Raw genomic sequence first — 27,969 nt, 5'->3', positions numbered from 1 at the left:
TAAATGAATGCGATTTCCCAAAACTCCTTTATTAATTGTTCTCTGAATGTACACTTACAATGTATTATTTGTACAAGAAAATCTTTTTTTTTTTATAGCATATTTTATGAATTAAATTTCCACTTGGACAAAAATGAGGGTGACACCCATCCTAGTGACCTCCCACCCCCCCAGGGTGACACCCATCCTAGTGACTTCCCAACCCCTCCCTCTCTCCCATCTTACCACCAAGCTGAGACAGTTTCCAGAAGACACTTTCTTCAGTCACAATATGGAAATACCAGGATTAGGGGAGCGGTATTCAACAGTGTTCCCACCATCTGCCCATAATTGCAGCACAATTTAATCTTGTTGAGCGACAGTGGAAACTAAATGATCAACATGAGCCTTTGTTAAAAGACTCGTGTCAAGAAAATGCTCTACAAATGAACCTTTACTATCTGTAAAGTTCACACATATATTCATCTTAGGCCACTATTGAAATCCTCTTCACATAGATTGCAATTTTATGCAAAACAGCCACACGACATGATCCTATACACAGCTGATCTATCAACAACATTGAGTCACACTGTTCTTAAATCATGAATTTAACAGACAATCCAAATACAACTCCCTTTCTCCTTTTGGTGTCATTTTGTTGACCCCCAACTTGAATATTCTTGATACTTTTGGCAAACTTTGAGAGAAACTTTCTCAGCCAATAGAAGCTACTTATAATATTGTAATAAATTAATAATTAAAATACCTTGATACACAGTTACTACATATTGATTACTTAGTAAAATAATATGTCAAATACTTGTATAACTCTATTAATTTTGTAACTTTAATTCAACTATTTGATATGCATGCAAACTACAAAATAATATGAACTGCCCAATCTTTCTGATCTCCCATGAAAAGCTGCACAGCTATTAATCCGCACCTTATGGTGCATTTTTCAGAACTTCTCCTTTGGAAAAAAGTATCAATTCACCTTCCACAAGCAATTGTGTTTAGAAGGCAAATGTCATACACTCTGATCTGTGTTCAGAAAAGGAGATTTTAAAAGTCATTAACTACACAACATGTCACTGAAACAAACAAGCTTCCAAGTTAATTTTTCTAAAAAAAGGAGGAATGTTGCCGTCAAGAAAAAATCCCTACCTCCAAAATTCCAACCCTTTTATCTCCGAGGTCTCGTTAGTAACCCTCCTTACTGTCTGCCAAATGATTCTATTGATGTGAGTTTGGAGAATTTTGTGTTGGATCAAATCCCTGATTGATATTTTCTTTATTCTCCCCACTTGTCCACTTGATATTATATTGTTATGGTGAGGAGAAATTTTACCTTGATAACTTGTACGAGTTAAAGGGTTAAGTAAGACCTCTCCATTTCAGGAAAATAAGGAGAAAAAAAAAAACACCTTCCCTGGTTAGAGTTATGAACGACACCCTTTGTACTGAAAGGTAAGGATATTTTCTGGAGCCACACATCATTAACAGGAATTTCTTTAGTATTACAACATTTTACAAAACTACAATTAAAGCCTCCATTGGTTGTTCAGTGACTGTGTGTGGATTTAACCTCATCCTCCGCCTCCTGCACCTAAAATAACACAAGTCCATCAAGCACTTTTCAAGGTAAATATAAGACAGCTGGACACCAAGAAGCTAGTCTGAACTCTCTTCTTTGGTGCTGAATCTATTCTTCAACAGAATTGGCCGGGGATAGACCCAAAGAATTTAGAAAGAGAAGCTGATTTGAACAATTGTGGCTGCAGAATTGTGTCCTAGTCATGACAAAATCACCATGTGTGAGGTAATAAACAAATTCTACTGAGTATCATAAATGAAAGACAAACCAATATAACAACAACAGTACATAAAAACAGAAAATATCACCAAAAGACAATGAGAACTTGGGGTAAAAACAAGAAAACTGGCTGAAGCACAGGAAAATGACATTATCCAAGGACAATTGCTTTTGCTTTGATTTACTTTAACTTTTTACTTTTCTGGACCAATTGCAGAGCAAGGTAAAGGAAAACTAAGACAAAAGCATATGCAGATTACTTGCAACACTCAATTGAAAGATTGCTCTACCACATCTGTGTGAGCACCTTTCGGAAGCTTTGTGTCCCCACTAGCTGAATCTGGTCACACATGGTAACTCTTCTTGTCAGAGGCTTTTTAGCTGTACATCACAGAACGAAAATAATTGAAGTGAAGAGTTGTGTAGCTGGCCAGCAAAACAAGTTAGGTAGTGAATTTTGTCAACTCCAGGCAACCTTTAGCGACCCTACTTGCTGCAATAACTCTTTGATCAGCTGTGGCTTATTCTCCATATTACACTTCCATATGCCTCATTCCCCATCACTAATCTGGATAAAAATGTAACAAAGACTCTCATTGACATACGTACCTCTTCTTGGTGGTCTGTAGCTGAATCCTCCTCCATTCCCAGATAAAGGATTGTAATCTGATGAGAAACAATAATCAGAGAATCAATTATGGGGTTTTCATTGCATGCTAACATAAACTGGACCCAGAATAAGCTTTATCTGCCTGGCTAAAAACCAAAATCTAAATATTAAATAAAAACAATGCATAAATTAGTCAGCACTACGGATGGAAAGACAATGCACTCCATATTTCAAGCAGGGTAGTTTTCTGCCGGCCCAGTTGTTTGAAGGCCGATTACCGCTAATCCAGAGTTAAATTTTAAGCAGGGTTTCTTAATCCTTTTGTTCAAAAGCCTTTCTATGATAATTTTCTCTATTCTTTGAAGAGTATCCAATCATCAAATTGTAGACAAAACCAATTATCCTAAATTTTCTTTTAGAGCTTTCAGATCTGAAATCAGATTTCACACTAATCCTGGGTTATCTTAACCCAGCTTTGAACAATCCAGCCCAGCCCACAATCCCCTGCTTCAAGCCCTGGCTGAGTCATTGTGTTGCATCAATAGCCAAGACACTTAACTCTCACAATACCTCTACACCCAGGGTGGGATGGGGGCGGGAGTTGTTCAAAGCTTGGCTAAGATAACTCAGGATTTATAATGGTAATTGAACTGAGTGGAGTGCAATTTGGGCTGAAATCATACACGTCATTTCAAAATCGAACGAGCGCGCAGCGTGAGTTCAACTTGAAATCACAAGTATGATTTCAGACTAAAATTGCATGACACGAGGTTCAATTACCACTTTATTACATCCATTTTGAAATCGCCCAAAATACAGGACTTGGTCAATTCAAACATTTTATCGATGCAGTACTGAGCCGGTTTTTAAATAAAAAGTGGAACCGGAAACGCTTTTACATCTTATTTTGTATGCAAAACAGAAAGACTGACATCAGGTGTAAAAAACTCAGTCAAGCATAAAATGATGCGATTTAAAGCAAAAAATGGTGCGATTCGTGAATAAATCGCACCAATTAGAGCCAATCAGATTACAGGGACCACCAGTGATTTCAAAATTGGATGTAATAAAAGTGCAAAATCTGATCTCAGATTTAAAAGCCTAAAAGAAAATTAAGTATGGTTCTTTATGTCTACAATTTGATTTTCAGACCCACTAAAAAGAATAGAGAAAAATTAATTATTCAGTAAAGGCTTTTGAACATAGAAAATAAGGAAACCCTGTCTAAACGAAAAAACATCTTTCTACAATGATTGTTATCAATTTACCTGATTTGCGGAGAGGCTTTTTAGGTTTTTTTGGCTGTGATGAAGTACTGGATTGTGCTGAATCCTCCTATGTAAACACAAAAACAAACGAATGAAATTTACACAGGCTTATTGCAACTGTAATTTCCCTGAAACTCATCATTAACCCATTCACACCCTAACATCAGAGTGAATATTCTCCATACTGTTCTCTATACATTTCCTAAGGTGCTGACAAAGAGAATTTGTTTAACTATCAACAGCTTCTTTAGTTGGTGACCATTTCCTTTATTCTCGCCACCTTAATGTGCGATTCAGGAGTGATATTGTAAGGAGAAATTAGATGCTAGTGAATCTTAGGGATTAAAGGTTAAGAAGATATTACTTTTCTTTCAAGTAAACCCTTGATAGAAATAACTTCTGCTTAGAGATGATTTCAGACATTGTCTCCAGACTGGTTGGTTCAGATTGAAATTTGAATGAACACCTTTGATCTGACATAAGCCAATAAAAAAAAAGCCATAAAACAAGAAATGTGAAAAGCTTTTTACCGGAGATTTATATCTTTTTGTACGATATCCCTTCCCTTCTTGATGTCTGTCCCAGTCTTCTATTTTCTCCCTTCTTCGTGCTTCATCTGCCTGACTCAAGTCAATGATAAATTACAGTAACTGTTAATTTCCACTCCCAAGATCTAATTGTTAATTCTCTCCTCTAGCTACCACATATTTCCGCCTCCCGGTTAGCTCAATGGATAGAGCGCTGGACTGTTGTGCAGGAGGTCGAGGGTTCAAGCCCCGGCCGGTCCAACAGTCAAGGTCTTAAAATAATTGAGAAGAATATGCTACCTTTCTATAACATCAAGAAATGGTTAGATATTCTTAGACTAGTCTTCTCGGATAGGGACGAACAAATAGAGGTCCCGTCTCCTACAGGGTTAGGGGTAGGAGACGTTAATTTCCCACTCACGAGATTACTGTGTGATGGATGTCCTCCCCTGGGGTGGGATGGGTGGGATTTATTGGGTGGACTACTCGCATGGTTTGCATATGTTCCGTTCTAGTCCTACCCTACTGCGGTAATGCAGTGAAAATGGTTAGCAAAAACCTTGCAAATCATGCAGTGATGAGATTTTGGTGTTGGATGAAGGGAACAACTTCTACCTGATAAGTCTGAGTATTCTCATCACCTGTTTGCTGGATCATGTATGGATATTATAGGGAGAAGTTACATGTTAATCACTTCTGGGAGTTAAATGGTAAAAACATCTATGAACCATGTGCTGTTGAACTGGTAAAATTGAAGAACAGCTCCCCAAAATATCTGTGGGCCAACTGTCGGCGAACAAAACACAGAAAACACAATGAAAACAAATTCAGAAATGAGTAAATAGACTGTCATCTTGGTAAGTTTGAACTTTCACAATTACCTCAAAATGAATTTTGATGAACACCACATGATAGAGGTAAATTTCGAGTGCAAGGCATTATTGGCCATATCGATTGTCATTTATGAGAACCTGATGCATAGTATCTGACTGACCCATTTCGTTCCGCTGAAATTGGAAGAGTTTACTTACTTAGATTTAGCAATTTTTACGAGTAAATGTTTTCAAAGACTCACAAAATTGCATGAGCCCGTGTTTTCGTTGTGTTTTCTGTGTTTCGTTCGCCAACAGTCAGCGAACAGATATTTTGGGGAGCTCTTCTTCAATTTTACCGTTGAACTTGTAGGAGCTGAAGCAGAAGCCCTATGGTTCATACCCTGGACTCAAGGTTGCAAGGTCTGGGTTGAAGAGCTGACCAGGTCATAATGATGCATTTCCAGTGGCGATTAACATGTAACTTTCCCCTTTTATATCCATACGTTATCCAGCACACAGGTAATGAGAATACTCAAACTTATCAGGTAGGAGTTGTTACCTTGATTGAACACCAAATTCTTGTAAGTAATTTACCAGGAAATGTGTAGCAGCTAGAGGGTGGAAATAACAATCAGATCTTGGAAGTTTAAGGATTATATCTTACTGTTAACTGTATAGGGAAACCCAGTTTTTGCACACAAACAATTTCAAGATTCAAAGTTTTAATGAAGAAATATAAGTAATATTGTAAAGGGATGTTAACTGTTTCATCATAATACAGTAATGCTTTGAACCTGTGCAGACTCCTCCGAACAGGTGTCAACTACTACCGGCTCCATAGCCCATTGCAGAAATGTGAGAGGACTGGGACGAGTTTCTTATATTGATTACATTGAAAATCTAAACATTTCAACTGAAATGTTACTGAATGAAAAGCTACCCAGTCAAGTTTGAGAGTTTTCAGTGGAAGTGTCCAAATCGGAGCCTTGCAAAAGTTGCAAAAATTCCATACAAACCCTTAAAATTTCTTGGGCTGTCTACCCAATCCAAACACTCTCTATTTTAGGTCATATTTGAAGAGCTGTCATTTTGCTATTTTCCTCCTCTAAATACTTCTATTCTTGCTTAAGACTCTCAAATTTAGTTGATCTTTCATTTGAATATCTTAGTTTTTCAAACAAATGGAAAACAACCACACTCTTTCCCAGTCCTCTCACGTTTCTGCAATGGGCTATACAAACAACTCATTCATGACATTAAAATTACAAACAAACTGAGCAGAACAACTTAACTTTACCAACAGATCCAAACAGACCAATCACAACTGACTTGTGTCACTTGAGTCTTACAGCCAATCACATCACAACAAAACTGACCAATCATTTAACACGAACTGGACCAAATACATTCTACTGACAACAACTATTCACTTGACTCTGATGATGACTTCCGCACAGGTTGTCGAAAAGTCATTCACCACCACCGACAACAGTTCTTCTCAGGACTACACTCACCCGGACAATCACACTACACTTTCACATGTTTCACCATAGTACTTACCACCCTTTGGTCCTCCATAAACTTAGCAGCTTTTGCATCCTGTTTTTCTTGCAGCCTTCTTCTGGCATCCTCCATTCTTTCCTGTTGACTGGCTGCTTTTATTGGGTCTAGAGAGTGCAAACTCTTGATAAATCAGCGATCATTGATATTTCAAGAAAAAATCAACCCTTTGACTGAAAGAGTGACTCTTTAGGGTGGCCAATTGAAATTATCAACTCAGTTGATAAAACCAGATTACCTCAGTATTAGCCCACACCAATACAATGCCACAGTTTCCTTAGAAACTTACCCCCCCCCCCCCTTGTTCATTTATCTATCTGTCTGTCTGAGAAAACATTCTCTGTGTTTCCTGGAGTCTACAGTCTTTTCACATTTCTGAATTGATAATGCATAATGTTCAGTTGAAAAGATGACCAATGCCGAATGTACAAACAAAAATGTTTGTGTAACCTCTGCTCTAAGTGAGACAAATTATCCTACTCACCAAAGTTTGCGATTTCTTGCTGTCTTTCCCACTTGTTCTGTAGTTCTTTCCAGTATGGTTTCAGTTTGCTCCACAGGAATACCAGGATCACAAGTCCAATGACAATAAGCCAGCCATAACGTTCCAAGAACCCCACACCTGTTAGATTGTACAATATCCCAATAATCAACAGGAAGAGTTCATTTAAAAACTCTTAAAATCTTTAATTTCTACCATTAAGAAGGGAAATATTCCGTAAAGCAGTAGTTATTTCCGGTTTTATGGTTTTCTGGCATATTATTTTATTCTACTATTTCACCAATATGAAAATATACTCTTAGTGCAGTTCAACATACTCTAACAAAAATGAAAATTCATTTTTTGAAGGTAGCTGGAGAGCCGAGACAAAACAACAGACATTTTAGTCCAAAAAGGTTTGTGAGTATCGGGCATATTTTAAAAGTTATTCCACGGTTTCTAGCTTTAAATAAAACAAAATATGCAGAACTGTGAAAAGCGACACAATGTTTGGCAAGATTTCCGTCTAACCCCATACTTCATTATGCATTCAATTATGTTAGCTCACCTAAATAAAAAGTATCTACAAGAAATGTTGGAGTTGAATTTTCAAGCGGTCTTGACTTTGGATTTTCCTCTCCTTGTCCGCCACTGGATCGCGCTTCGCCGGCCGGAGAACCATCCATTTCTCACGAGAAGCGAATTTTCGTCCACTAAAAGTTAAGAGTCTTCATTTTAATACAGCTGATGCTTTCCTAAGTGAAAAAAATTTCCAGCTGAAAACAATTATTAAATCTGCTTCGACGTGGAAATTTGCGATTGAGTGCTATCGATTTTGTTTTTAACCGCTGACAAATGAAGGCCGTGAAGACCTGGGGTGGAAACTGGCCATGCATAGTCTAACAGGGGAGGGGAGGGGAAAGGGCAACTTTGTGTGACTCATCTGCTAGTGACTTATTCGGGTGGAGAGAGTGATGCTGAAATTAAAACACATTTTAAACTTTCTATTTTTTTTTCTGCTGAGATTAGTTAAGAACTGTGCGTATTTAGTTATTTTTTTTAGAATAGAAAACTTCCTCTTTATTGTTTAACTCTAGTCTGAGGCATGAATTTCCTGGTACAGTGTAACGTCCATTTATCGAACCTCTATATAACAAAGTCCTCGGTATAACGAACAATACTTCAATTCCAGCCCGGCTAAAGTTACAGCAAAATTTATGCCAGAGAAGTGGGGGGGGGGGCCAGGGGGGCCGGAGTCTCCCGCGTCCCGTACCATGCTCTCCCGCCTCCCGTACGTGTGTGCTCCCTTGCCTCCCGACTCCCGCCCCCCATTCACGATGTTGCTCCTGTCTTCAGGTTAATCAAGAGGATGAGAAACCCGGGTTTAACTTTCAAACAGAGCTAAAAGTTAATATTCATGTTCATTTCGGCTGGCCTTTGTTTTGTCTAGGGATCATTAGTTCCCGATGAAAGCCACTACTGGTCAGTTTTCTTACTGAACTAAGTTTTACTAACCGGGTTATCACAGTTTGATCGTCGCTATTGACACTGATCTCGTCGGTTCTGTTCTGGTGTACCGGTTCACAAGAGAATTACCATTGTTCTGTCTTTGTTTAGGAGTCATTGGTTAGCTGTCGTGTATTGTTCGGTCTTTTGTATCGGCTCTTATGAACTGGTACACGATGACAGAACCGACCTCATCGTAGAGACGAAAGTCTCAGCTCATTATGTGAGCAATTACCGATTCAAAATCAAATGAAAAAATCAAGAAGTAGACGTAACGTTTAGAGTTTGCTTCTTCTGTATTCGTGCTTGCTTTCCCTTATTGACGTAATTAGAACTAAGTATTAGTGGTTACAACATCAATTGCTGAACTGTGGGTGCCCTCGAAAGTCAACTCGCATTTGAAGGAGTTTCGTTGTTATTCGCAAGAAAAAGAGAAATGTTAATCCTGGGATCTGGCTTAGAAGTAGCAAATCTTCTTGAGATAACAACTTAGTCGCCTTAAAATACACGGATGGGCGAAGGATTTCATGGATCTGACTAACGTGTCAGGATAACAACTTGGCGTTAACTAGCACGAGTTCACAAAAAAAAAAGGTAGTGTAACCGCTGACCACAAATGCTCATATCCTTACTACGGCGCTGCTGTAGTGACATGAACCGTTTGCATTTTGAGCCTTCAGTTTAATTGCTAGTGAAGCATGATTGAACGGTCTTGTTCGACCGATTATCAGATTTGTTCGATGGGTTTTAACCTTTGCGGTTAGAAAAAGTCTTCCATGCGCCGGGGAGGCCGCACTGACCTCTTCCTACTCCAAATTTTGGTTAGAGCCTCTTCTTCCCTCGAGTCAAGATAACATTCTTGATTTTCTTCAGTTTCATTTGTTTCTAAATCACATTCCCCTTGGCAGTCTGAAAGGATCTGGCAAAATCTTTCTTCAGTTAGCCCTAAACGACCGTTGAATAATCGTATCGAATCTTCACCAGTTTCACAAATAACGTCACTTTTCTTGCATTTTGCTTCTTCGCTAGGTGTTTCGAAGAGAAAACAGCTTTCATCTATTATGACATGTTTAGTACCAAAGAAATCATTTGCGTCTATCGCACGTGAAATGAATAAAGAGAAAAAGTTGGATTTGCATTTGACTGCGTTAATTCCAGTATGTGATGACTGATTCGTCTTGTGATCATACCCAGGCAAGGGTACGGGCTCTACATCGTTTCTATAGTTAGTACCTGATTAATCACTTTCTTTGTTGGAGATTTTCGACAGCTACAACTTACCAGACACTGTACATGTCATGCTATCTCATGACCAATGACGTAATCAAGTTGAAGGGATTCACAATTTACCGGAAGTAATGTTGTTTTTCCAGCCCGGGTACAAATTTACGTTTTCTTGCCTCCGAAAATGTTTTTAAGCATTGGTAGAAGTTAACTGGAAATGTCAAAACCTTGTTAGATAAGTGTTTATGACTGAGTAATACCCAGTAATAAACAACAAACTATCGAATAACTATCAAACAATCTGCTCCCGGTTCCCGCCCTCATGTAGATACCGCTTCCCGCCCCTTGTTCTCCCGCTTCCCTCACTCTCCCGCCCCTTGTTCTCCCGGGCTCCCGCCCCCCTCCACACAGAACCTCGACATAATGAACCCTCGATATAACAACCAATCTCCCCAGTTCCTTAGCACTTCGCCGCCTGGTTAGCTAAATTGGCAGAGCGCCAGACTGCTGTGCGGGAGGTCGAGAGTTCAATACCGGCCGGACCAACACTCAGGGTCTTAAAATTAATTGAGAAGAATATGCTTCCTTTCTTTAACATCAAGAAATGGTTAGATATTCTAGTCTTCTCGGATAGGGACGAATAAATGGAGGTCCCGTCTCCTGCAGGGTTGGGGTAGGAGACGTTAATTTCCCACGCACGAGATTTATACTGTGTGATGGATGTCCTCCCTGGGGTGGGTTGGGTGGGTAGGTGAAATCGCTACGGATTAAACACGGCTGCCAGAGGCGCCTGCTTGATTTCAACCTTAAAAAATTGTAACTAAACACGTATGTTGTTTAGAAAAATAAAGACCTTTACCTTTACCCTTTACAAATCTACTGTAAGAGGGTTAGCGTTGCGTCGTGACCAAGTATAAAAAAAGATATTTTTTAACCCCAACTTCTATTTTCAATCAAGTGAAAAGAAGATGCGATAATTAATCGCAGCATTAAAAACATGCGAACGCAAACGTGTTCTTGATTTTCCCTCGGCAAACCCAAAATTTTCTCACTTTTGTCATTTTGATTTTTCTTTTATTGTTTGGGCGAAAATAACTTAAAGTAAAAAAAAAAAGTCAGTTTGCTCGCGTCATGCGACACACAAATGCCATTTTTCAAAGGATTATATCCTTCTTCAGTTTTCGAAAGCGTTCAAATTGGCACAAATTGTGAAAGATTACAATTCAGAACAAACGCTACAATAGATCCTTGTTTATAGTGATTTCATGGCATAAACGTCTTAAACACAAATAACTAGAAGTGGCTTCTTTCCAAAAACTTTGTTAAATGCAATCAGCTCTGACAAATCCTTTTTAAATATTTCATCAAAGTAACATTCTTACTGGACAGATCTGGCTTCCTCCAAGCATAACTAATAAGAATAATTATAAATGTATGCCGTCTAAATAGGACGAACTCTGACCAAATTACTTCAGCCAGTTTTCTTCGGACGGAGGTATTCGATCTCTTTGCTGGTTTTCAGACATTCTTCGGCCTCTTCTGGTTCATGTTGGGTCAAAATGTGTCGTTTAAGATTTCCTCGCTGTTTCAACCTTTGCCCACAAATATCACACTCAAATGGCTTCTCTCTCCTTCGAATGGGTTTTCACGTGATTCTACAATAAACTGTTATCCTTAAAACCTTTCTTGCATTTTGGACATTTATATCGTGCGATAGCAGAATGACTTTCCTTATGGGTAGAAAGCGCAGTGAACCTTATTCGTTCTTATCTATATGATAGGTCTCTGCCTTTTTTATAAATGCTTATAGAACATGGGGCCGAATAACATTAGGGAGATGTTTTTATTTCATAATAATAAATATGACCTCACAGGCTTCTGCAAGCTTGATCAGCCTACTTATTCTAGCAGATTCATGCATAGGTCATATCAATACGTCACTACAAGATTATGGAATAATCTACCTGACTATGCAAGAAGAGCTCCTTCTCTTAATATTTTTAAATCAATGCTGGACGAGGTCAACTTGACTACCAGTGTGGAGTGTGAATGCAACTTTTGTACATAGTTTATTTTATCCCTAGCTTGTTCCCTCTTAGTCTTATTGATTCCTATTTATTTCCTATATATGCATCATGATTTCCATATGATTTTATAGTTCCTTTTTATTGCTATTATTATCATCATTGTCTAGCTTGTTATAGATATTATTTTAACCTGGCACGTTCACGTTAAAACGAGTTATACTCAATTGTGAAATGTGGATAAATAAATTACTTACTTACTTACTTACTTACTTACGTCTTGACACAAATCTTACATGAATAAACCTTTATCTCTTTCAGTGTCCCAAGCTCATTACGCGGCGAAAGAAGACGGAGTACATTTGTTTCATGTTCTCTCAAACCGCGTCGACGACGAAACGTCTTGTCGCAATGACCACACTTGCACGGCTTTTCTCCTGTATGGATTCGCTGGTGATCTCTCAGGTTGTAGTTCCTGGCGAAAGCTCTATCGCAGTCATTGACAAACAAAGGGTTTATTCCCTGTATGGACAATTTTATGCTGATCAATGTGGTATCGCTGGCGAAAAGACTTGCCGCATTCACCGCACTTGTATGGTCTTCGATCATAGTGTATATTCATGTGTTCCAGGTATGTTGTAGTTGATGCCAGAATTTTTCCACATTCTTTGCACTCCCGAGGTTTGCTCTTCCTCCTTTTTTTGACGCCTGTGAAGTTAATCAAATTGAATAGTGATTGCACACCATCACACAAATCTGGAATTATTTTACAAGATGGTAACATCCCGCTCAGATAACTGATAAGTACGACTGGTGGTGATTCTTCACCTTTTACCTCCAAGATTTCATCAGAAATTCTCCTTACCATCTGTGATACAATTCTCACAATGTTATTCAGGAGAATTTGGTATTAGATCTTATAATAATCCCCTTGTTGATGTTTTTTCTTAATACTCACCACTTGTCTGCTTGATATTGTATTGCCATTGTTAGGAGAAAATCTGTGTTGGTCACTCATGGGAGCTAAGGGGTTCTGGGATACATGACAAAAATTCTGCAGAGAAACCGGCAAAAATAAACTATGTCAATTTGAGAAGTCTCTAGGCATAAAAACAACCTTATTGCTTCAGAAAACTCTCTTTTTCTTCAGAAATTCCAGAAACCCCATTGATCAGTTCATTATTTTCTAACATTCCTTTACAACCCCTAAAAGGAGCCGTACAAAGTGCCCTCCTTGCAACCAGTAAACAAATATATTTTAAGTTACCTACTCCTTGTTGTTTCCCTATTTTCTTGATATTTTTGCTCTTTTCTGTTGGTTGCAGAATAGATGGATGGACCACAACATCTATTTCCTGAATAACAGAAGCTGATTCCTCACAGAGCACTACATCAGTAGTAGCGTCATCTACCTCTAAAAGATGAAATTAAAGCTTAGGGGCGGACCATTTAACTTTTGAGGGGGGGAATGGGTGATTTCTGGTCATCAAGAACTTTTTTTCTTGCAATCTGCTGTGCAGGATATTTTTTTCCATTCAAAATGCCCTTTTTCTTCTGTTACATTTGGGCTGCATGCAATTTTTTTCTTCCAACAAGCGCTTGCAGGAAATTTTTTTTCAAAATCACCCACCCCCCCTCAAGAGTTTAATGGTCGGCCCCTTATAAATTGAAACATGCGTAGCTTGGCCTATCCAAGGCCACCTGAGTACATGGCACAAAATTGCCTTTTGCCACAAACCTTTTCCTTTACCAGGGGCACATGTTTAAAGTAAGTATGTCTGGTATTGTTCGTGCATGCATGTGTGTGTGTGTGTGTGTGTGTGTGTGTGTGTGTGTCTGTGTGTGTGTTTGTGTGTGTGTGTGTGTGTGTGTGGGGGGGGGAGATAGCAGACTATCAAACACTCCCCCTCCCCCCCTGAAAACCCTCTTGGAGAGGTTGAAAGTTCATGTATAAGACTGGGGTCGGAGTCAAATCAGCATAGCATCAGAACAAGTAACAGACCTATCAACTGAATAGTACATCAATAAAGTTCTAACCTTTTGGTAAAAATTGAGCATTGCTGTCCTCTTCCCCACATGCTTCATTATTTTCTGCATTCAATATCACAACGTCTAACTGATTAGCACTGTCACTTTGTGCTTCAATCCAACTACCCTGTTCACGTGGCGTCTTATCGGCATCCTAATCATCTTGTGCAAGGTTTGTGTTACTGAATTCCACAGTGGAAACTATTTCTTGGTGAATTGTACCAATGGATATCTGTTCCTCTTCATTCTCGCAATAGTCCATTTTACAGTTGTGTGCTTGGTTGCCAGGCCTTTGAATGGGAGTGAGGCTAGGGTTGACCTTGTTATGATACAAACCTTGCTGCCTTTCAAATGTAAATCACTTTGTTATCATGCTAAGTAGATACAGGTCTCTATCACAATAAGGTCACCTTCAGCCTCACGCTGAATCAAAGGCTTGGCAACTAAGTACACAACTGTAAAATGGCCTATTGTGCATCTTATCAGAGCAAGATCCTTCTCTTTCAAAATCACTTCTCTCTTTTCGAACAGCTGAAACAGTTTGTTCCCCAGGATCAGAATAAATTCTTTCATTTTCGACATCTTCCACTACACTACTACTTGGGGATTTCTTTTTCAAAAAAGTTCAAAAGAGCCAGTTTCGTTGAACTGGCCATCTGACTGCACTGGCTACTTGTGGCTTCAATGGTTTCATGGCTGTTGCTGCTTGCAACTGTTTTTGCCTCCACTGGTCCTTGTCGCTGTCTCTTTTTGGAAATGTTCTCTTCACAAACAAAGGTTTCACGGTTATTGTATTATTTGGGACAGTTTTTATCACAATCGGTTCTCTTGGCTGTCTCTTGTAAGAAATTTTACCTTCACAAATATCTTGCCTTTGAATTTGGAAGTTTAGAGGTCTTGCTACCACTACACCATTTGGAAAATTTATTATTGATTATTTGGTACAGTTTTTACTACAGTAGGTTCTCTTGACTGTCTCTTGTCAGAAATTTTCTCTTCACAAATATCTTGCCTTTGAATTTGGAAGTTTAGAGGTCTTGCTACCACTGTGCCATTTGGAAAATTCATTACTGATTGTTGATTATTTGGGACAGTTTTTACTAAAGTAGGTTCTCTTGGCTGTCTCTTGTAAGAAATTTTACCTTCATAAATATCTTACCTTTGAATTTGGAAGTTAAGAGGTCTTGCTACTATGCCATTTGGAATATTCACTCTTGATTGTTGATTATTTGGGACAGTTTTTACTTCAGCAGGTTCTCTCAGCTGTCTCTTGTAAGATATTTTCTCTTCACAATATCTTGCCTTTTAATTTGGAAGTTTAGAGGTCTTGCTACCAGTATGCCATTTGGAAAATTCATTGTTGATTGTTGATTATTTGGGACAGTTTTAACAGTAGGTTCTCTTGGCTGTCTCTTGTCAGAAATTTTCTTTTCACAAATATCTTGCCTTTGAATTTGGAAGTTTAGAGGTCTTGCAACTACTGTACCATTTGGAAAATTCATTACTGATTGTTGATTATTTGGGACAGTTTTTACTACGGTAAGAATTCTTGGCTGTCTCTTGTAAGAAATTTTACCTTCGCAAATATCTTGCCTTTGAATTTGAAAGTTTAGAGGTTTTGCTACCACTATGCCATTTGGAAAATTCACCCTTGATTGTTGATTATTTGGGACAGTTTTTACTTCAGCAGGTTCTCTCGGCTGTCTCTTGTAAGATATTTTCTCTTCACAAATATCTTGCCTTTGAATTTGGAAGTTAAGAGGTCTTGCTACCACTATGCCATTTGGAAAATTCACTGTTGATTGTTGATTATTTGGGACAGTTTTTACGACAGCAGGTTCTCTCGGCTGTCTCTTGTAAGATATTTTCTCTTCACAAATATCTTGCCTTTGAATTTGGAAGTTAAGAGGTCTTGCTACCACTATGCCATTTGGAAAATTCACTGTTGATTGTTGATTATTTGGGACAGTTTTTATGACAGCAGGTTCTCTTGGCTGTCTCTTGTAAGATATTTTCTCTTCACAAATATCCTGCCTTTGAATTTGGAAGGTCGGAGGTCTTGCTACCACTACACCATTTGGAAACTCCATTGTTGATTGTTGATTATTTGGTACAGTTTTTATTACAGTAGGTTCTCTTGGCTGTCTCTTTTCAGAAACTTTTTTTCTACAATTATCTCCCCTTTGAATTTGGAAGTTTTGAGGTCTTGCTACCACTACACCGTCTGGAAAACTCATTGTTGTTGTTGTTGATGGTGTGAGGTTTCTACTTAAAGTTGCTTTTGGAAGTGAATTTGATGTTGATGAATGAAGCATACTCAGTACTTATGTTTTTTTTAATTTGAAATCAATGCCTGAGGTGGAATTGTAGTTGATGGCTGCTCTGCATTAAAAATTGATGCTTCTATTGAACTTGATTCTTGAGAATTTCTTCCAACCAAAAATCGTTTATTTTTCCAACAACATTGCTTGATTTTGTTTGATGTGTAACAATATCACTACTCGGGGATCCAGACCCCTCTCTTGATGATTTCTCGTCTAACAGAGATGAACGAAAGACCACCTGGACAATCTGGTTACCAGTTCCTTCTTGCCGGCTTCTTTCTTCATTCTTAGTGACTAGTTGAGGCTCAGCTTCGGTGAATTCGAAGATGAAGTTGATGGTATTACAAGGTGAGTTGATAACAGAAATCTCACTCTGCTTCTCCATTTCTATAATCACGCAATTCGTAAATTGATCATCGCCGTTTTGCATGTAAACCAACGCGTTGAAAGTAATCCTGCATTTGTGAAGGAACAAAATGTTAAGTCTTATTAACGTGTGAGGCTAAAACGAAGCATATCGATTCAAAGAAATGTCTTACGAGTGACAAAATTGTTAAGTATTTAAACTCCACAAAAACATTTCTTTGAATAGTATTTCGAATCGTATTTCATCATGAACAAGGATCTTGCCTAGCGAGGCTTTGACGGACAACATGAAAGGACAATAAAACTAACTATGAATAAACTGAATAAAACATGTCGAGTCTGTGATAGTACGACAAGCGATTTGTTTCGCTTTAGAAATGTGCGAAATCCTTGGTACAACAAATTTGAAAAATAAAAAAATTTCCATTTAACAAAATAGTCTTACCGATCATTTCCGATTTGATTTCAAACAATATAATCTCGAGAAAAAGGTAACGATTAGGGCGCCATTTTCTATTCGACTCGTTTTGGGGAGCAGAGAGTAGACTGTAAGCGTGACAGTCACGCCACAGTGTAACTTTGCTTAAGCAAAAAAAAGTTAAAAATAAATAACCTCAAATCGAAATGGTGTCGATGTATACGATATCTAGAATGTTCGATACACTTGGCGGACAGAACTTCTTGACTGTGCATTGCGTATTTGAAATTATTGTCGTGTTAGCTCTGTAGAGCTTTTCGTGCTTCTTTTATGGACGATAAAAAAAATTATCCCAGCAACAAGGATGGTAGTCATGGTAGAAATGATGATTTGATCTATGGAACAACAAGAGTAACAACGTATCTATAAATTTTAATAAAAAAAGCCATTGCTTGAAGCTAATCAAACAAAGTCAAAGTATGCTAAAACACCCAGGACATCGATTCAAACGGAAATTCATTTGAGACAGCGTTTTGAGGGTCCTGACGCAATAAATATACATGTTTCAAGGAATGGACTTTGCCTCTACACTATGCTACAAAACATGGCGATGATGACTTGCTGAAACTGTTCACAAAGATCCATCAAACTACACCCCATTCTGCCAAAGGCAATATAGAACAAACATATACGCCGAAGATTATATCTGTTGTTGAACGCGGCCTGGGCAGAGATTTCTTTAAGGAAAGTTCGGTCATGGGGAAACCCCCTCATTATCGCCCAATCAACAATCGTACAACCAAAGTATTTGCATCACATGGTTTGCCCACCGATTGCATGCGTTTTGCTTGGCTCTTCGTCAATTAATGAAACATGTTTTTCCAGATTTTTAGCAAGAATTTAAAAAGAATCTTTGGCTAAAGATTGAAATGCTGGTCTGGAGAATTCAAGGGACATTTCATACGGGTTCTCATGTCGGGTAAGTTGAGTTTGACCGCAAGCTCTTTATGTAATTGCTTTGTCGGAATGTATGTCATCATAAAAATCGCAAATATTTCAAATATCATGACTAGAAAGTGTTAAAATGTTTCGATTCTCTTAGGAGAAAGTCGAAAGCGTCGGCATGGATCTGTATCAACGGAAAAAGAATCTGTTTTAGATCCATCAGATAAAGGGCGCCTTATCGTCGTTGGTGAAGACAAACCATTCGCTGCTATCCTACCTTGCGTGACAGATCTTCGTGGAGTCGGAGCAGATTCGGAGCTCGACAAACCTCCGTCCCTATCCGACGACATTCCAAGAATACAGGGAAGTTCAGATAATTCCAGAAAAGAGGCTACTGAACACGATGAAGCAAACATCGTGGGTGTAAAAGCATCTTCTTCTTCAACAGTTTTGTCTGGTTTGTCCACGTCAGCCGTGGTTAGGGGAGAGGTCGCGGATTCGTCACTTCCAAATACCACTTCAACTACACCACATACCTTGGTGCAATCAAACGATTGTGTACGGACTGTGGCGGAAACATCCCCCATGCCTGATCTCTTTGCCCAAGATGACGATGGAGATACGTAAGTCGAAAAAATGTCTGTATTTCAATTTCTTTTTCATTCAGCTGATACAGCTCGTCGTGAAACAATATTGCGGATAGAAGCGCCTTCTCACAGGAGATACGTTTGAAAACAGCTATCCAGGGAATAAATACCATATAAAGTCATTAAAACACGCCTCTTAGATTCTAGACATTCGAATACCTAGACATTTCAATTTGGTGTACGTCCTAAAGAGCACATCATATTCCGTACCAGTAACACAACACATCCCTGGCAATATTTTGATATCCAGCATTAATTGATGTTCGGTTTGAATGTTCAAATTTAAACCGTCAAAAACTCTACGCCTTAACGAAATTCCATACGGAAGGTGCTCTGACACTTTGTGTCGATAAGGTGCTAGGCACCTTGGCAACTTTATTCTGGCTTAACATTCGAAATCCACAACATATACCAGTAAATGTCGACACTGAATGGCTCAAAAAATACGCTTACGTCAGCACATTTCGCTTTGATAGAATTCTATAAACACAGAGATACGTCAAAAAAAGAAATGTAGTTTCGATCCGAGTAAGAAAGTGCGATTCGCAAATAAAACGAAAGATTTACCATTCAAGTCTTAAATGTACCCAAAAATCAATCGATATCTCGCACAAAAAGTATCATTTTAGTTTTCATTTTAATTCAAGCTCGCGGAAGTTAAGAATAGCGTACATTCCTCATACTCGGGTAGACATCGTGAAATTAACCGAAGGACGCACTCAAAGAAAACACGTTTTAGTGGTTTCCTTTGATCTATTTTGGTTTCTAGAAGACAAAGTTGATTGGTTGCTATAAGGAAATTGCTCCTCAACACTTCATGGATGGACGGGAAACACTATTGTACAAAAACAATTAGATTGTTATGGTATATCTAGCCTTTGGTTGCGTAATTTACTGATATAAAGACTTCGGTCACTCGGTAAACCATGCAAACTTCAGAATGTGTGTTTTGTATGGTTTCGAGATGGGCGGTCTTAAATTAGATCTGGAGTTTCTAACACTAAAGACAAAGGAGAGCTTCACAAAGCAATGGAATGAAAAATTAATTATAACTATTTTTCTTGATCTTTACCTAAATCGTCCTAGCTGCCGACATTAAATATTTGATAAGGGAGGGCAAAAGTTCAGGTCTTATTTTTAAGACATGCCCCAATTTCATTATGCCCTCAAGGTGAAAAGACATGCGGAAGTAGAATCGTATCTTTTGGCATCTTTTGAACTCACACTCTATTTTTATCTTTCACCGACCTTGTCGTAAGAGAGAGCTTGTGTAAAAGATTCTTTCCTCTGTTCTCCACAGGTTCTTACACATTGCTGTTGTACAGGGTGACCAACCACTGAGTCAATTTTTCATCGAGAGAATGAAGTTAAAAGGAGTTGACATTTTCAACAAGCTTAGACAAGTACGTAGTTCTTTGATTAGAAGAAGAGACGGAAAGCTGTAAAAATTAACCTGACAAGAGTAGGAAGGAAAGTGGGGGAGCGTGTGAAAGAACTACATCTTTAGTCCCTTTCATCCTCATAGATTGTTGTCGATAACGGCGGCGTGCATGACACGTTGCATGTAAACCTAATATATATTTGTAATATTGACTGACTTTGAGGTCAATATGGCGTGATATTCACTAAGCTTTTTAACGAGTAGATAAGAGACCAAGGCCATATCAAGCTATTTTGACCGAGTGTGGTAAATATACAGCGATACTACACAACAAAACGTCTAAGAAAAGATTTATTATCCAACACGTCAAATTGTTTTTTCAGTGCGGGCGAATCTCATTGTCTAAACTATCTCTAAACTGAATATGGAACTCAGCGTTAAATTAGAATTAGAAAAAAAAAAGAAAAATAGCCGAAGTCATTCACGTTCTCCTGTCAACGCGAAGTTTGGTCATTTCACGTTGTTGTTTCGTAGAGGACGCAAAGAAATTTACAAAGATTTATAACGTACGTGCACAGTCATTGTTCTGCTCATTAAACCTTTTGTTTAGTGACGTTCCCATTGCCGTTGCCGTCATGGTTTTCTGTAACTCCCCAATATCTCTCACGAGTGTACGAAGAGAACGAGTCGCGGTGAAAGATCGATATTTTCAACCCAAGAAGATAAACTAACGTATTCAAACGGAAATATAATTTCCCTAACAGAAAGAGCTGCTAACAGCAAAAGACCTTCAACTACAACGTGGCAAGTAATAGATAGGCTGTGATTATTATTATTTTTTTTTTTTCAGACGCCGTTACATCTTGCTGTGATTACTCATCAAAAATATCTGGTTGAGAAGCTGGTAGAGGGCGGGGCAGATGTTAATTTGATGGACAGGCACGGACAGACCGCCCTTCACTTGGCCTGTCAGAATGGTGACATCAATTCTGTCTTTGCTATCCGTGACGTCACACATAGATGCCACTTGCAAATCAGACTGGATCTGAAAAATTTCCAAGGTAAGCACATGAAGAGAGTACCACAAAGAGCCACAAGCGGCTAAAGAATAAATATATCTTATCAGACGTTTTGTTGTGTAATATCGCTGAGTATTTTTACGAGTTGTGCCGTATTTTAACGAGCCCGTAGGGCGTGTCAAAATACAAATAACGAGTAAAAATACTCAGCGACACCACACAACAAAACGTCTAATATGTTATTTATTATCCAAAACGCCAAATTATTATCTCAGTGCGGGCGAATTTCGCGGATATTTTTTTCGGAGAGTGCATGACAGAAGTATGCGAAGCGGAACGGAATTGGCGCGTTGTCGTGTAGCTGTTTCTATTTTCTTCAATAAATGAAGAAATTTCCTGGCTGTCTAAGCGTTTGCTAATACTGGATTTTAAGCTAAATTGCCTTATTTTTTATTATTCTCGAATAAAAGCTTTGATTAAAGCTAACGGTTTGTGGGGTGTTAGCGTACTGTCGTGCAAAACTGAAGATAATTGCAAGTAAAGAATAAAAAGTAAATAAAAAAAATAACAAGATTATCTTGAGTTGACTTAAACGTGATTTTACCAAACCAAACAAGGTCGTATTTTTCCAAGAAATAAGGTGGTTTTTTCCTTTTGCAGGATTTTCAGCTCTTCATGTAGCGACTTTGCGTGGGAACAAACAACTTGTGGAAACAATTCTTGACATGGGAGCAGAAATTAACGATCAGGTTATTTATCCATTCGTAGCTCTTCCCTTAATTCATAGTTTCTAATAACAAGAGACGATGAGACTAACAGACTGAACGCTATTATGAGGGGGGCATTGGGATTTTCGCTTTGCGGTTTTGGTTATTTTTCAGATCGGTTTTCGGTTTTGGTGCCCAAAAGCTTCGGTTTTTCGGGTTTTGTGTTCATGGCGGTTTGCGGATTTTCCCTTCTTTAGCATTTTGTTTTCGTCAAACATACTAATAGGTTTTCGGATTTATTTTGTTTTATTTTATTTTATTAGCTTTGCCAACAATACATATAACCTATAACACAGCCGGATAAAATAAAATAGCAATAAAAATAACGGGCAGGCAACCACAACAGCGATAGCCAATTACTGTGGTCCCAAAAGTATTAAAATGGTAAAACGATCACATCAGTAATTAATGATTAAGAGCGATATAGAGTTAGTGTTGTTTTCAGGCTGCGACATGAATTGCATTTTGTACAAATAGTTTTATAAGTCCTGATTTGGTATCCGATGAGGTTTTCTGTTTTTCTATTTTTTTTTTTTTTTTTTTTTTTTTCTATTTGGGTTCCGGTTTCTCTTCGATCTGAGCGGCAGTTATGCACCTCCACTTATCTCGAATAGCCGCAAAACCTCTGTATGCTCCACTCGTCACCGAGGAAAGTAAATTTTGAAATAAAAAAGTGCTTATTTAGGAAAAGCAGTACCTTGTAGATAACTACATAGTTCCTTTAATATCATGACCATTACACTATTGAGTACTTGGTAAATAAGCGTTTCCGAAAATTTCTCCCTTTCCTATCAGACATTTGGTTTTCATTAGAAAGAAAGTCATTGCTCAATAAAAAAAGGTTTAAAAAAATAAAGGTCACCGCGCTCGTTTACCAGAAATTGGTTACCTCTGTGGTAAGCTCCGACCATGGAGAAAAAGCCGCCATTTTGTAATGTGCGCTCTCTAGTTACGTGTGAAATTATGCGCAGTGAGGATGCGCAATGCGATGCCACGGAACAACCTTAATCTTTCTCTATTTTGAGCTTTCATCGGCATCGTGGTGGTTGAGATTGACGTAAAGTAAAAGGAGTAAAACATTAACACTTGATAACTGATAACTCTTCATGTTCCAAAGGATTCCAACAGTGGTCGCACAGCTTTGCATCACGCAGTGGAGGCTGGAAAACATCACGTGGCAGAGTACTTGATATCACGTGGAGCTGATGTCAATAAAGTGACGTTCGCGGGAAACACTCCGCTTCACACGGCTAGCGGCCGGGACATGGAGCCGATGGTGAAATTACTTATTGAACACGGCGCCAACGTGAACATTGCTAACCTGGAGGGTGATATTCCGAAAGTGGGGCAAACAAGTGAACAGGTTGGGGCTTCCCTCTTTTTATTTTTAAAACTGGTTAAAAGGTCTTAAAATTCTTTTTTCATGGGTGCCCCGCACTTCCCATGTCTCTCGTGTTGGAGATCACATATCCTTAATTATAGGTCTCATAGCGGAGTTCGCAGCGCGTGCGGCGAAGCCCAATACTTGCTAAAAATGGTAGATAGGAAAATTTATCCCTTACCTCTTCGCGTATGATCTTGAAAGCCAGGGCAAGGGATCATTGTGAAATTAGGAGCAATTTTAAAGGTGCACGCCTTTGGGTTGTGCGTCTTGAGAAAGTTACCCTTGATTTGTCGGGTCTGTCTCTTGCATTTTGGGCCGGTCTTTCAGACCGCATTTCTGGAGTTACTGTAGAGCTTTTAAAACCTGAGGGAGGGAAGCTTGGGTCGATTCGTTACGCGCCCTTACTTGAGGTCTTACTTTGATCAACGACAATTATAATATAGAATCTACAGTAACACTGTTATCACTCTGTTTGTATTTTTCAGGCGAAGAGACATTTCCGATCCAAAGAAAAACAAACTAAAAGGCGAAAGAAATAATACTGACATTATCTGTACACCATTAATCACTTTGACGGGAACTGAGCGAATTGGTTTGAGTTCACAGAAGTCGTGCCAAGGAGCCTGGGAAATTTGAGTCTTACTCGGTGTGGTTCGGATTTTGCTGTGGGAATGGGCCGGCTAAAGTAACTGCTTGCAACTCAAGATGCTTTGAAAGTGGCCTCAAGTATGCAGATGGAAATGGCAGTTCTTTTGAAAAATGACAGTTGTAAACCATTGACATTACAAAAAAAGTTTTCTCGTAACCTCGTCCTATCTTCGCTTTCTATCGCTGGCGTTTTGCTTTTATCCACTGCTTTGCTATTTTCGCCAAATTTGAGGGCGATAGCTCTTTAACTAGGCAACAAACACTGAACTTTGTCAAATCACCCTTGTGGCGATTTGGCGATCCTTGTAACCTAAAGCCTAAAATAGTCATGCTTTTATAAATTCACGCTGTTTTGTGTCTTTTAATAGGTAATTCGTTTAGAGGATAACACACACAACCAAGTAGGTTTAAAAAAAAGTAAAAGCTTTAGCAAAAAGATAAAGAGAAAAACTGATAAACTATTCTTCGAAAACGAATTATTTTCCTGAGTTAATAGACAACTATTTACATTTCGGACAAATTCTTAGACATTGCTATAAATTTACCTTTAAAGTTAAGTTTGAGTTATATATATATATATATATGACAAATTTCCAGCCGGCTGCAATTTACTCAAATTTTTATTACATCATATAGGAAAGTGTTCACCCATATTTAACACAAACTACCTATTCTAAAGGAAGCCTGTGATGAAATGAGTTTGCCCCCGCCATAAAATCTTAGCTTCTGACATAACGAAGGAAAACTAAAAGCAAACAATTAAGACGTTTTCAGCGAAGAATTCACATGCTCTCCGTACACCCTCACCAAAGCTATAGATCACTAAAAGTTGCTCCGTTTGACCCATTAAAGCTTCAACATTTCGCATGCTGGTCTCCTCAGTAACTTTCATTATTCTTAAAAGAATTAATGTCACACTACAATTGGTTCGCAACCATGTTCATTTGACATATATTGCAGCCTGTACATGTCTTGCAGGTGTTTTCCGACTTTTATCACTAGTAAACCCGATCGATGATTGCCCTAGTTTATGTTTCTCTATTCGACTTCCACACTCCTTAGAGTTGATTCGTGAACCGTGGTTGAATTATGTCGTGACGCGTGAATTTCACAGACATGCTTTTAATTCGTGACGCACAAAAAAATGTTAAACTTGTACGTGACACATGAATTTTACAGACAAGCAAGGTACAATGAGATTTGAGGTTTTCTTTTTTAAATTCGTGACGCGCGAGAAAGTGTTTAATCACAAAAAGTGCCGCGTCATGTAACTGTTGCGTGCGGAAGTACCCTCCTTTGAAATTGACTTCTTTTTTCCTTATGAAATATTCAGTTCTCTGGATGGAAAGTGTACGGCGCTCTAAAGAAGTTTAATTACAGCGACTGAGAGGAGATTAGATTCACTACAATTCTCAAGTTGTGAGATTTAAATGAAGGCTTAACTAAATTGGCCTCTGAGTGTCTCGCATACCGTATACATCAGAGAAGCCCGCCAGTTACAGTTGTCAAACAGTGTGAGGGGTAATACTGACTGAATTTCGCTTAACCTTCGGGAAAATTATTGTAATTGGGAACGTGCTTCTGAACGCCTTTATCCGCACGGAGTATAAAATGGGATTTAACACCGAAGAAAAACAAGCCAGGGTGGTTGTGCCGAGCCATAACTGGGTGTCAGCCCAAACTTTTGGCGCTGAAAGGTGAATCACCGAATCGATCAAACAAGGAAGCCAACAAAGTACAAACGAACCCGTCACCATGGCAACAGTCATGACGGCTTTGTATTCTTTTAGGAAACACGGCTGGTACTGATTTGAACAGGTTTCTTGGATTTTTATCAGTCTTTTCTGCCTGTTGGCTTCCTTGAAGATACGCATATAGAAATAACAAATAAACATCAATGGAATACCGAAGATTGCCACAAAGAGGGCAAAATGTCCATCTCCTGATATGCTACAGTTGTTTTTCAGTGATATCAATGCCACCAAAAGGGACAAGGTCCATATCACTGCAATAATTTTCCCACACTTTCGTGGTGTCAGTCTGCTACGGTATTGAAATGGCGCAGTCACACCAATATAGCGGTCATAACTTAACGCTAGATGGTTCAATGAGGAAGCGCTTAGCGTCAAAACTACTATAACCGAAAACACGTTATGCACGTTTTCCTCAATAAACCGTGTCTTTTGAAGGAGTTTTAAACACCACACAGGAACACCCAGTGTCGCAATAAGCAAATCGGCCACGGCGAGAGAAACAATCCAATAGTTTGTCATGGACCGTAGCGCAGGTTTGTAAAAAATCACCAAAATGACCAGGATATTTAACAAAATCGCTGCAATTCCACAAACTCCCGACAGCGAAAGGATGGTGATCAGAGCACTCGTTGAAACGGTGAAGGATTGTTGCGAGCAATCGTGAAAAATCGTCGAATTTTCCATAATCGGACGGAGCTCCTAATAGCTATACCTTTCACTGATTTCTACCTTGCTTATTTCTTCTGATCCTGGAAAAGCCTGTCAGTCATTCATGCAAACAAGTACATCAGTTCACTTTTAACCTGAAAATTTCTGCCTCGTAGTTAGTAAACGACGGAAGGAATTGTATATCAGAAAGAGAAAAAAAAGAAAAATCAAAAACCAGCCTTGAAGAACTTGATCAATGGATGGAAAAAAAACATGAGTTTCACTGACTTCGCGCCCATTGAAAAGTCCTAAATCTTTTGAAGGGCAAATTTCCTTGTTTTGTTTCAGAGGATCGTTCGCTTTTCAATGTTAGAACTTTTTTCAGCAACTTATTAAGACTTCCTAAGTCCGGAAGCCACTTTAAAACCAAAATAAATTACACCTGCCAAACTAGACAAAGCTTGATATATTTTTCTTATAAATTATGTATTTTTTTTTTATCAGGTTCCTCTCTACCGAAGATTATCACTTGAATATCAACTGCTAGCCATTTTCTTACAATATTTAATTCGTTTTCACAAGTCATCTAGTTCTCTGATGCCAGCGGGCATGTTTTCGACGCTCTTTAGAGTAAGACAAATTTAATTTCATTTAGCTTCTTATCGAGATGTTTCTGCACATTATTGAACGCGGATATGCTCAAGTTATTAGGTCTCGAGGCAAAAGCAAACAACAGAATTGCTTTCCAGTCCATTTACGCGCAATTTTCCACATTGTTGACAATTCTGAAGCTAATGTACACATTTTTATAACAGTAGTCTGGAAATTTGAGTACGTTAATGATTTCTTAGGCAACGTTGATGATGGTGACTTCTCAATTGTGTTAAGTTTTTAAAGGAACTTTCTTTATTGACTTCTGGACGAGACACTTAAAAAGTCCATTAAGAAATTATCAGAGTCATCTAAGCTAAATGGAACGATTCCATTTAATATCCGTGTGAAAAATCCAAGTTCGTATCGTATGGTTTTGAAAGGGTTTTTATACGCTAAATTGCATGTGTGAAATAATGGCCGATAACACTTCTGGAAATTTTCCTTTGTTTTCAGACTGTACAAAGAAGTAGTGCGGGAAAACGAACGATAAAGGAACGCTTTTTGCCAAAGACAAAAAAGGGGAAAAAAAAAGAATATAAGGAGAAAGAAGAAACACGATCAAATATCAAAATTCTGAGAAATTGTTATTAGTGAAATATCCGAATTCAAATAAACAAGGGTAAGACTCTCAAAGTAATTGCAATCTTCAGTTTAGCAGCGGCGCGGCGTTAATAGATATAGAAAGCTTTTTTTTTTTTTTTCTGGACGAAAAGTTTTTCAATTTCGATTAGTACACCATACCATCTAAGTATAGTTTATCTAGTGTTTTATAAGGATTACTTACGAAAAATTTAACAGCCGTGTGGGTTTTGGAAAGTTTAAATTAGAAAGGCAAGGGCATCGGATATCAATTCAAATTCATTTGAAGCCACTCTGCACTCATTTTAGAAACGAAGGACTTTGATAACGATCCACAATGACGTTCTTCACCCGAGTGCGGCAAAATTGGAACACCTCAGGACTTTCAGCTTTTTTTTTAATCGATATCCACGGTGTGGAGAATTTTACCAGCTGCAACAGGACAGCGGGTTACCTCAGTGGAGCTTTTCGTTTTCAAGCCTATTTGTTCCAGAAAGCGGGTACAGTATTTCTCAGGAAAAATGTTTAACTCTTCATACCCTTACATCAGTGTGCATATTCTCCATACTGTTCTCTATACATTTCCTAAGGTGC

General features: G+C 38.5%; 2 protein-coding genes, 1 long non-coding RNA gene and 2 pseudogenes across 6 annotated transcripts; 1 reads left to right on the top strand and 4 right to left on the bottom strand.

Annotated features, from left to right (window-relative positions):
• Positions 1–8: 8 nt before the first annotated feature.
• On the bottom strand, positions 9–7,905 carry LOC111339095 (selenoprotein S-like; annotated as a pseudogene). Its single transcript, XR_015989833.1, has 7 exons — positions 7,628–7,905; positions 7,063–7,200; positions 6,579–6,685; positions 4,207–4,296; positions 3,677–3,743; positions 2,408–2,464; positions 9–1,591 (listed from the first exon to the last, which is right to left on the bottom strand). The product of XR_015989833.1 is annotated as a selenoprotein S-like (transcript).
• On the bottom strand, positions 4,672–6,572 carry LOC148726258 (uncharacterized). The gene is made up of 2 exons (XR_015989834.1): positions 5,578–6,572; positions 4,672–4,989 (listed from the first exon to the last, which is right to left on the bottom strand). It is a non-coding gene; the product is annotated as an uncharacterized LOC148726258 (long non-coding RNA).
• Positions 7,906–10,713: 2,808 nt separating the features above from the next.
• Positions 10,714–17,606, bottom strand: LOC111339096 (uncharacterized; annotated as a pseudogene). The gene is made up of 7 exons (XR_015989809.1): positions 16,977–17,606; positions 15,652–16,620; positions 14,337–14,634; positions 13,851–14,120; positions 13,081–13,227; positions 12,091–12,521; positions 10,714–11,544 (listed from the first exon to the last, which is right to left on the bottom strand). The product of XR_015989809.1 is annotated as an uncharacterized LOC111339096 (transcript).
• On the top strand, positions 16,468–24,607 carry LOC111339113 (uncharacterized). 2 transcript variants are annotated; one of them, XM_022945698.2, is made up of 8 exons: positions 16,468–16,513; positions 17,835–17,928; positions 18,052–18,517; positions 19,842–19,944; positions 20,773–20,983; positions 21,602–21,690; positions 22,826–23,071; positions 23,578–24,607. In XM_022945698.2, the coding sequence occupies exons 2-8, from the start codon at positions 17,922–17,924 to the stop codon at positions 23,629–23,631; spliced, it is 1,176 nt and encodes a 391-aa protein (XP_022801433.2). In that variant the 5' UTR covers positions 16,468–16,513; positions 17,835–17,921; the 3' UTR covers positions 23,632–24,607. The 2 variants fall into 2 exon arrangements, with proteins under 2 accessions (XP_022801433.2, XP_022801432.2); XM_022945697.2 differs by lacking the exon at positions 16,468–16,513 and having other exon boundaries at positions 17,781–17,928.
• LOC111339114 (histamine H2 receptor-like) lies at positions 24,340–26,552 on the bottom strand. Its single transcript, XM_022945700.2, has one exon. It carries the CDS (start codon positions 26,176–26,178, stop codon positions 25,246–25,248), a length of 933 nt encoding a protein of 310 aa, XP_022801435.2. The 5' UTR covers positions 26,179–26,552; the 3' UTR covers positions 24,340–25,245.
• Between the last annotated feature and the right edge of the window lie 1,417 nt (positions 26,553–27,969).

Source organism: Stylophora pistillata, chromosome 7 (genome assembly GCF_964205215.1).
Source record: "Stylophora pistillata chromosome 7, jaStyPist1.2, whole genome shotgun sequence".
Lineage (NCBI taxonomy): Eukaryota > Metazoa > Cnidaria > Anthozoa > Scleractinia > Pocilloporidae > Stylophora > Stylophora pistillata.
Note: the sequence above shows the minus strand (reverse complement) of the source record. Positions and strands in the feature narration are given on the sequence as shown.

Excerpts from the sequence above, each read along its gene's own strand:
- LOC111339113 (XM_022945698.2), top strand. Across the intron at positions 20,984-21,601 it reads GGATCTGAAAAATTTCCAAG|GATTTTCAGCTCTTCATGTA; the intron begins GTAAGCACATGA and ends TTCCTTTTGCAG. Across the intron at positions 21,691-22,825 it reads GAGCAGAAATTAACGATCAG|GATTCCAACAGTGGTCGCAC; the intron begins GTTATTTATCCA and ends CATGTTCCAAAG.
- LOC111339114 (XM_022945700.2), bottom strand. The coding sequence starts at position 26,178 with ATGGAAAATTCGACGATTTTTCACGATTGCTCGCAACAATCCTTCACC.